This window comes from Rutidosis leptorrhynchoides, chromosome 6 (genome assembly GCF_046630445.1).
Source record: "Rutidosis leptorrhynchoides isolate AG116_Rl617_1_P2 chromosome 6, CSIRO_AGI_Rlap_v1, whole genome shotgun sequence".
Classification (NCBI taxonomy): domain Eukaryota; kingdom Viridiplantae; phylum Streptophyta; class Magnoliopsida; order Asterales; family Asteraceae; genus Rutidosis; species Rutidosis leptorrhynchoides.
In genome coordinates this window covers 31,890,141-31,900,198 of record NC_092338.1, presented here as the reverse complement: position 1 = coordinate 31,900,198, position 10,058 = coordinate 31,890,141, and the positions used below count along the sequence as shown (strand labels likewise).

The 10,058-nt window shown below is 41.3% G+C and overlaps 2 protein-coding genes across 2 annotated transcripts; both read left to right on the top strand.

Moving 5' to 3' along the window:
* Nucleotides 1–772: 772 nt before the first annotated feature.
* On the top strand, nucleotides 773–2,021 carry LOC139852415 (serine acetyltransferase 1, chloroplastic-like). Its single transcript, XM_071841705.1, has one exon. It carries the CDS (start codon nucleotides 834–836, stop codon nucleotides 1,905–1,907), a length of 1,074 nt encoding a protein of 357 aa, XP_071697806.1. The 5' UTR covers nucleotides 773–833; the 3' UTR covers nucleotides 1,908–2,021.
* A 356-nt stretch (nucleotides 2,022–2,377) lies between these two features.
* Nucleotides 2,378–4,851, top strand: LOC139852859 (cytochrome P450 71D10-like). Its single transcript, XM_071842195.1, has 2 exons — nucleotides 2,378–3,950; nucleotides 4,225–4,851. Exons 1-2 carry the CDS (start codon nucleotides 3,063–3,065, stop codon nucleotides 4,843–4,845), a joined length of 1,509 nt encoding a protein of 502 aa, XP_071698296.1. The 5' UTR covers nucleotides 2,378–3,062; the 3' UTR covers nucleotides 4,846–4,851.
* Nucleotides 4,852–10,058: the final 5,207 nt, after the last annotated feature.

The window sequence follows — 10,058 nt, the reverse complement described above, 5'->3', positions numbered from 1 at the left end:
AAATTTTGCATGTTTTGTTGTTGAACATCCTGCTCTTCATGTGGATACACAAAATGGTTTAGCTGAATTATTGATTAAACGCTTGCAGCTAATATTTAGACCATTGATAATGAGAATAAAACTCCCGGTATCTTTATGGGGTCATGCAATTCTACATGCCGCATCATTGATTCGCATTAGACCAGTGCAAGTCATACTTATTCTCCCTTGCAACTTGCTTTTGGCCATCAACCAAATATTTATAATCTTAGAACTTTTGATTGTGCGGTTTATATTCTATCGCACTGCCATAATTCACTGATTTGAAATCCCCATCGATTATAAAAATTGAAGTCCCCATCGATTATAAATTTGAAATCCCCATCGATTTGGTTAAACGGGTCGGGCACACGAGTATATAGCTAATTCCATCCCGAACCCGAATCCGTAATTTTTTTTATAACCTTTCTCATACCCGCCCAAGACCCGAATACCTAGACCAGAACGCGATTCAAAAGTACTAGGTTTCGATTTTTCATCTGGTACGATTCTTTTTTCAATCGTAATGATGAGTGATCGAGTGCTGAGTGGGACACATCCACGTTCTCCGACCGCAGCAACTTGTTACCGCAGCCCTCAATCAAACATAACAAAGCCATCATTCCTTTAATTTTCCCAAACGAATTGTCTTTTTACAATTTTTTTTCAAATAAGTTGTCGTTTTCGTTTCTTTTTTTCTCCCATGAATCAAAAAGCTCTGGTTTTTGCCCTATCCACGCCTCCTTCAAACCAATAAATACTTGCTTTTTATTCTCAATCATCCACAAATTTCCAAAAATCATCTTCTTCATTCCATGTCTCTTCATTTTCTGGGACCATTACATTCTTTCTCATACAACATTTGCCCTAAAAAGCTACACAAAAAGATGACTGCTTGTATACACGATTCAAGAACCCAAATCTTTGATACTAATAATAATAATAATCATGGCCCTAATTTCCTCAGACCTGATTCCCCTGATCAATTCTCCTGCCAACAAATTATCTCAAAAATTCACACACAAACCCTCCTTCCTCCTATACACAAAACCAAAGATGATGATGATGATTATGATGATGATGATGTAATGATAATGATGAAAACTGAAGCTGAATCAGATGTTAATCAAGAACCCATTTTGTCAAACTACTATCATAGGTCAATCTTGTCTCATCATTCAATTGAAAGTGCTTTAGCTAATCATCTATCTTTAAAGCTTGGAGATTTAAGTCTTCCAAGTGGACCCCTTTATGATCTTTTCATGGATGTACTTATTGATGATCAAGATATAGTTAAAGCTGTTAAATATGATTTAGTAGCTGTTAAAGAAAGAGACCCTGCTTGCCTTACTTATGTCCAATGTTTCTTGAACTTTAAGGGGTTTCTTGCTTGCCAAGCTCATAGAATAGCACACAAATTATGGTCACTTGATAGAAAAGTTATTGCCTTTATTATTCAAAATAGGGTTTCTGAGGTTTTCGCATTAGATATACATCCAGGCGCGAAAATCGGTCATGGGATATTGCTTGATCATGCTACTGGACTAGTTATTGGGGAGACTGCTGTTATTGGAAACAATGTTTCAATTTTGCATAATGTCACATTGGGAGGCACTGGAAAAATGAGTGGTGATAGGCATCCGAAGATTGGAGATGGGGTCTTGATTGGGGCTGGAACTTGTGTTTTGGGTAATGTTAGGATTGGTGATGGTGCTAAAATTGGGGCGGGTTCGGTGGTTTTAAGAGACGTACCGGCTCGAACGACTGCGGTTGGGAACCCGGCTAAGTTAATTGGTGGAAAAGAAAATCCTGTTAAGCTTGATAAGATCCCTGGTCTTACTATGGACCATACTTTACATATAAATGAATGGTCTGATTATGTTATTTAAATAGGTGAGATTAATCATGTTCTAATTTTCTATATATGTTAAGTGTCTTTTAGCTGTACCAACAGATGTTACTACTGTTTTGATGAATAAAAGATGATTTTGTGGTCTTGAGGATGTTTATGATGGTCACTTTAGTATCATTGGGATATTGTTTGGATATGCAATTACAATTGTCTTATAGTAGAAATGAGGCAATGATTGGTTTCTAAAAAGGTACTTCACTAACTATACTGTATACTGTATCTATTATCTATATGCAGTTATATTATATTTGATAAATAAAGCTAGTTGATAATCTTTGTTCTTGAGTTCCTTTAGGATTTCCTTTAAGATATTAGACATAATTATCTGCATATTTCTTGAATACAATAAGTTTTTAATTGAAATGTTATCATACTATTTCAATTTGATGAGATAGTTCCTGTTTTTTTTTATCTTGGCCTCATTATCTACGCGTACTCATAAATTAACACAACACGAGAATATGATTAAGGTTACAACATAGCATCTATTGTATGTCACGTAATGCATCTTTTGACCCGTTTCTTGATATATAAAAACAATTTATTGTCCTAAAAAGACTAGATTTCTCCTACACTTACCTCACAGAGTCTGCCTTTCCTCTGTTGCAATTCTTTTTTTGTTTCCTCTTATAAGAAGTGACAAGACGGAGGGGTTGGGTAACGTGTCAAAATAGGTCATACTTTAGTGGGTCAAAACAGGTCACATTTTAGCGTGGGTCAAAACAGGCCCGTTGTCTAAAATGGTAAGCTAATGTATGTTTGTAACTTATGCATATTGTCTTATGGGGCCAAATTACAGGATTAACATGAATATCTTATCTGAAAATTTACAATATCCTATCACATTGAAAGATACACTCAATGAGCCGAAAACAGATGCTGGCTCTGAATTATCCGATGATGGTATACTCTTGTTTTTTAGTGTTGCTATTGACATGCTCAAGAGCATCTTAGGCTGCATTTTTTGTTCTTTTTTTAGACAACATATTGTGTTAATCAGTCATTTTCAAATGAACTTGTTTGCCTTGTATCGAATTGTCAACAATGTTTCAGTATTAGTTATAATATATAAATAAACTATATGCTATATAATAAGCTCCTGTACTGAACTGATCCCAGATTCAGATCCTTAATGGAGTTCACTTTCACTCTGTTTCAATTCATCTTTACAATTCTCTTCATTTTAATCGTAATCAAACTTTTGAAGTTGTCGAATGACAATAATTCAAAACCTAATCTACCACCTGGGCCAAAAAAGCTGTTTCTCATAGGAAACATTCTTGATGTTGCGGGCCCACTGCCACATCATACTTTGAGAGACTTGGCACAGAAATATGGACCGCTGATGCACCTACAATTCGGCGAGAATTCCACCATCATCGCTTCGTCAGCAAAAACCGCCAAAGAGATTATGAAAACCCACGATGTAAACTTCGCTAATCGCCCTTTTCTTCTTGCAGCAGATATCATAGCTTATAAATCAACAAACATTATGTTTTCACCATATGGTGATTATTGGAGACAATTAAGAAGGATATGCAATTCAGAGCTTTTAAGCACTAAACATGTTCAATCACTTAGACCAATTAGGGAACAAGAGGTCTATCGTTTCATTCGCACCATTTTCGAACAATCGGGATCTTCGATCAATCTTAGTGAACGTATATACGCACTGACATACGGGATCACTACACGATCAGTGTTCGGAAAGAAGTTAAAACACCAAGAAGCGTTGATATCACTCGTCGATGAAGCCATAGTCTTATCTGGAGGATTTAGTCTTGCTGATTTGTACCCTTCTTCTAAAGTTGTATCTTTTCTTAGTGGGCTTAGGCCCAAACTTGAAAAGATCCATAAGAGATTTGATGACATGTTAGATGACATCATCGGAGAGCATAAGACACATGAAGAAGGAGAAGGTGATGTCAACAATTTATTGGTAGATGTTCTTCTCAAGGTCAAGCAGCATGGCAATCTTGAAGTTCCTTTGACCATGGTCAATATCAAAGCAATCATCTTGGTTAGTATATTTGCATTTTAATGATTTAATGTTCCTGTTTTTAGCAAATTTTCAAAAAAGTTTCAAGCTTGACTCATCAGATGTTTCAAGGTCAACTGGAACAAGCTCGAGTCAAGTTTCAGCTCAAATAATTTGATAAAAACTCAACTTGTTTGCAGCCCAAGAAACCTATCATTAAAAAGTAACAAACTTTGGTCCCAATTTATATTTCAAGTAACTAACTTTTTATACAGTTGTAGTTTTGAGATTTGATTCATGTTAATTTACATTTCAGGATATAATATCTGCCGGTAGTGACACGTCTTCAACTGTTATAGAATGGGCAATGTCTGAGTTGCTAAAGAATCCAAGAATAATGGAGAAAGCACAAACGGAAGTTAGACGAGTTTTCAACTCAAAAGCAATTGTTGACGAAACAGGACTTCAGTCGTTAGATTTTTTAAAGTTGGTTATTAAAGAAACTTTAAGATTACACCCGCCTGCACCGTTAATGCTGCCGATGGAGAGCAGAGAGAAATGCGTGATCGATGGATACGATATTCCGGCGCGAACAAAAGTGATTGTGAATGCGTGGGCCATCGGTAGAGATCCAAATTATTGGATAGATCCGGAGATATTTGACCCGGAAAGATTCGCGAATAGCTCGTTGGATTTTAGAGGAGTTGACTTTGAATATATTCCGTTTGGTGCTGGTAGGAGAATTTGTCCGGGTATATCGTTTGGATTAGCGAATATTGAGCTTCCGCTTGCGTGTTTGCTTTACCATTTTGACTGGAAATTAGCAGATGGTAACTTGAAAAATGAAGATCTTGATATGATTGAATCTTTTGGTGCAACTGTTAAAAGGAAAAATGTCCTCAACCTTGTCCCAACTGTGTGCTATCCTCATCTTTAGTACTTGCTAAATAAATGCTACTGTTATTATTTTTTTTTTTTTTTTTTATTTTTCACGTTTGTTTTGCAATTAATGATACCGCAACCCGCATGCGCACCTCATATGCATGCGGGCGCTTAATAGTATGCGTATGCGTGTGCTTGTGTGCGCTATGCGGTATGCGGATTGTATCTGATTCCTTTGTTCCCGGTACGGCGTTTGCTTAGCTGTCAAGTAAATATCTTTTCCATAATTATATCCGTGATTCGGGGGAGTCAGTTATGGATGAGATTAACGTGATCTGGGACGGTTCTAGAATTAGGGTTTGCCTATAAATACAACACTAATCATCATTTACCAGACACGGCATATTACGTAACTATCGCACACGAGATACATTACGCAAAACAGCATCATTCAGCATCTCTTCAAGGTTAACAGGTTAGTCTTTCGTAAGCTAGTAACTACGACCTTATTTGGGGCCTCTTGATCGATGACCGTTATCAGAGGTGGACTTAATCACTTGGCCACCCCGCCGACATCATCATGTCGGCCAGGGTTATTCACGGTAGCCGGACCGGAGAGCCACGTTCTAAGATCCTTAAACCCCTCCTTATGTATTGAGCAGGCATATTAAACCCCACGGTTAAAATATGCATGATCAAGTGGTGCTTTCATTGAGAGTCGAATTAATTCAAGACTGTTTAATTGCTTTTTCTTTTAAGGTTTTGAATTGTATGACTCGTTATTTACAAAATTTTTGAATTTTTTCTTTAACAGTATCATGACTTCCGAGGAATCATCGGAACATACCCAAACAGATGTTCAGAATGCACCGTCTGGTAGTCAACATACACCGGTTATGACTACGGGGGCCGCTATTCAGGCGGGGTACACGATATACCCTCCACCTATATCCGGCGAACCCTTTCAGAGGTACAAGCCGATATATTCAGACGGGGTCACACCGCCAAGAGCAAACTCACCAATCACAACCACGCGGCTGGACTTTTCGTCAGTGGATCCAAGGGTCATCTTTGCAGGCACTAGCGGTGGAACAACGGGGCCGCATGTGGTTTGCTGCGGCCAGGTACCTATTTACAGTACCACTGTTTCAATACCTCTGCATACGCAGAGCATTCAGCAGAATTCGTCATTTACACCGTTGCAACCTTGGCAACCACCGCGCCCAGTTTCACAATTTTTAACTCCTGCGGATGCGCAGGCGTTACTTAATAGTTGGGGATTTGGTGTCATCCCAGATGCAAACTCTCATTGGGCGCCGATAACAGCGCAGCAGCAAAGCACAGCGCATACAGTTGGGCTTTTAAGTGTGTATCCTCAAGTTTCGCAGATATCTGCGCCACAGGTTTCGCTTCCTTTACAGCCACCTGTGTACTCTGCGTCTTTAAGTTATCCCTCTTTTCCAACGCAGCAGCCTTGGTTATATCCGCAGACGCAGGGTCAACCTTGGCAAAATGTTCAAGGGCAGGCAAATCTTGCAAGTCAATTCATGCAGGCCGCACCTCCTGATATGGTTCACTTATTTTCACAACCTGACTTTGTTCAGGACATGATGAAGCGTTTCTTTGCAAACTTGAAAGGGGATCCTGTTAAACCACCCTTCGAGCTACCGACTACCTTTGACAAGTTTCCTCCGCATATATCCGCATACCCGTTTCCATCAGCACCAAAGATACCTAGCACGTTGGGTACTTACAATGGCCTGACCGATCTAGATGATTTTTTACAGCGTTTCGAAGGCGCAATGCGCACTCAAGGCTGGGTGGATCCGGTTGCGTGTCAGATATTTCCTATGACACTACAGGGTATTGCTCGTGAGTGGTTTAATAAGTTGCCGGCGGGTAGTATTGCCGGGTTTATGGATCTGCGGACAAAGTTTTTGCTGCAATATCAGAATCAGAGACCACGCAAGCGCACTCACATTGAATGCCATGACATCGTGCAGAAGTCCAAGGAATCTTTGGGCGAATTTCTCACAAGGTATACTAATGAGTGCCTGCGTATACCAGATCTCAAACCAGAGCAACAGATTTCCGGACTCATACATGGTATAAACTCAGAACGTCATCCAACACTGGTAAGGCGTCTGCGCCATACAGTCCCAACAACTTATGCTGAGGCGCTTAATGAATGCCACGACTATATGCGGAGTGGCGAAGATAATGACATTCCAACAGCTAGCTCACGCAACGAGAGGAAGGACGATGATGATCGTTCGCGCGATCAAAATCGTGGTAACAACTCTCGTGGAAGGTATCCTAGCGGTGGTCCCATCAGGAATGATAAAGGGAAATCAAGTGGCAATTATCGAAACAATAATCAGCGCGGCATCAATAATCAGAACTATGCGCTGCTTAAAAGTTTGTCCAAAACGCCAAAAGAAATTTTGGCAACCGAACCGGTGTGCGCTACCTTTGCCCAACTCCGCTTACGGAATTTGGTAAGCGGGACAAAACAAAGTATTGTGAATTTCATGACGATTATGGTCACGACACCAATCGGTGTAAAAACTTGATGGAACGGGTTCTGGAGGCGCTTCGCGCGGGCAAATTGGATCATCTAAAACCACCTAAAAAGGACAAGGGAAAGGCCGCAGAAGAGGCTTCGAAGTCTAAGACTTTCGCGTGGCAGAAAGTTGACAAAGCGAAAAATGCCGACTTAACCATTAACATGGTTGACGCAGAGAAAATCAGCCAGCGGAGAAAGTACAATGATCACCAAGATTGGGAGCTTCTCCCAATCACTTTCCCTCCTGTAATGTCAATTGATTCTATTAATGAGCCCATTATCATCAAGTGTCGCATCCCTGATTGCGGAATCCAGGTTAAGCGCATGCATGTTGACACTGGCAGCGGTGTCGATATTATGTATGAGCATTGTTATCGTTTCCTTCCGGCAGAAGTCAAAGCGCAGTTACGCCAGCCTGATATTACGCTATCAGGGTTTTCCGGAGAAAACTCGTGGCCGCTAGGCCGAATAGAATTAATGGTAGAGCTTGCGGATGACAGGAACCCGCAGATGATCAGGCATGAATTGGTCGATTTTTATGTGGTTCGTTCAACTTCACGATATAACGCACTGCTAGGGAGAAACTTCATACGGCGTTTCAACATCATACCATCGGTAGTGCATGGTTTGATCAAGTTTCCCACAGTAGGAGGCGTTGCCACGGTTGCGTCACATCAAACAACCGAGTTGTGTGGCTCAGTTGCGCCTATAAGCACTCCTAGCGTGGGAGAACAACTGGCAAATTGTGCAGTCATAGCAAATCGCTTGCATCCGGATAAGCGAATTAAAATCGGCGCAGGCTTGTCAGCCGAAACAAAGGCCAAATTGCATGGAATTTTGTCCGCAAACGCAGATGTTTTCGCGTGGCGTGAGTCAGACATGACTGGGGTTCCGCGTGATATTGCGGAACATAAGTTAAATGTTAATCCAGCATTGACACCCGTTAGGCAAAAGAAGCGGCATATGGCTCTAGACCGCAGTGATTGGTTGTGCGCAGAGGTGGACAACCTTGTCAAAGCAAGCATTCTGCGGGAAGTGCGTTATCAGACATGGGTTGCAAATCCTGTATTGGTAAAAAAGGCTGACGGTAACTGGAGGATGTGCGTTGATTTCAAAGATATTAATAAGGCATGTCCCAAGGACAATTACCCTCTCCCGGAGATAGACTGGAAGGTAGAATCACTATCGGGATTTAGGTACAAGTGTTTTCTGGACGCATACAAGGGTTATCACCAAATCTTAATGGCTGCGGAAGATGAGGACAAGACTGCTTTTCATACGCCGCAGGGTATTTATTGTTACACGAAGATGCCTTTCGGTTTAAAGAATGCTGGCGCGACCTATCAGCGTGTAATTGACGCAGCATTCAAGCACCAAATCGGTAGAAATCTTGAAGCGTACGTCGACGACTTGGTAATTAAAAGTAACACCGAAGAAGACATGCTCACAGACACCCTAGAAACGTTTGCATCTCTGCGCAGGATCAACATGAAGCTTAACCCGCTTAAATGTAGTTTTGGGGAAGAGGAAGGCAAGTTTTTAGGTCATGTGGTGACAGCGCGGGGTATCAAGGCCAATCCCAAAAAGATTGAAGCCATTGATAATTTGCCATCTCCGAAGACAAAGAAAGATGTGCAGAGTCTAACGGGGAAGCTTGCGGCTATCACGCGGTTTCTGTCGAAAGCCGCAGAACGACAGTTACCATTCTTCAATACTTTGAAAAATTGTTTGAAGAAAAAAGACTTCGTATGGACTCAGGAAGCAGAATCAGCCTTTCAGGAGATGAAAAAGGTGCTTGCAGAATTACCAACACTTACTGCGCCGGTATCAGGAGAAACGCTAACACTGTACCTCGCGGCATCGAAGGAAGCTGTCAGCTCAGTCCTCATCGCGGATCGCGGAAAGGTAATCCATTAATTTACATGCTTTATTTATATCGCAGAAACTTAACGACTGAGGTTGTTCTCAGACGCAAATGCCGGTCTACTTCGTAAGCAAGACGCTGACATCAAGCGAAGTAAACTACTCACCGATAGAAAAGCTTGTATATGCGCTGGTCCATACGGCGCGGCGTTTGCGCCGATATTTTCAAGCACATCCAATCGTGGTTCTAACTGATCAACCAATCAAACAGGTTGGTAAACGCCTACTTTGCGCCAATGACCGGGGTTACCGCATTGACTAACGCAATCATTTTTCTTTCAGGTGTTATACAAGCCTGAGATTTCTGGCCGAATGGCTAAGTGGGCAGTTGAATTAGGTGAACATGAAATAAATTTCTCTTCGCTCAGTGCGGTTAAGGGTCAAATACTTGCTGATTACCTAGCAGAATTACCTGCGGATGCCGAGGCATCAGCAGAACATCAGGATCCACCTGCACCAACATTGTCACCATGGGAATTTTACACCGATGGTGCGTGCAGCGCATCTGGTGCAGGTGCGGGTATAATTTTAACAGGCCCAGATGGCGAAGAGCATACATACGCACTGCGGTTTAATTTTGCTGTTACGAACAACGAAGCAGAGTATGAGGCTCTGTTAGCAGGTATGCGCATTGCGCATAGGTTAAATGTTAAAATTTTGCACGCATATGTGGATTCAAAGCTAGTATGCAGTCAGGTCAGCGGAGATTTCGAAGCGCATGACATAGCCATGCAGCAATATCTATCGCTTGTTCACAACCTCGCTGACCAATTTGAAGC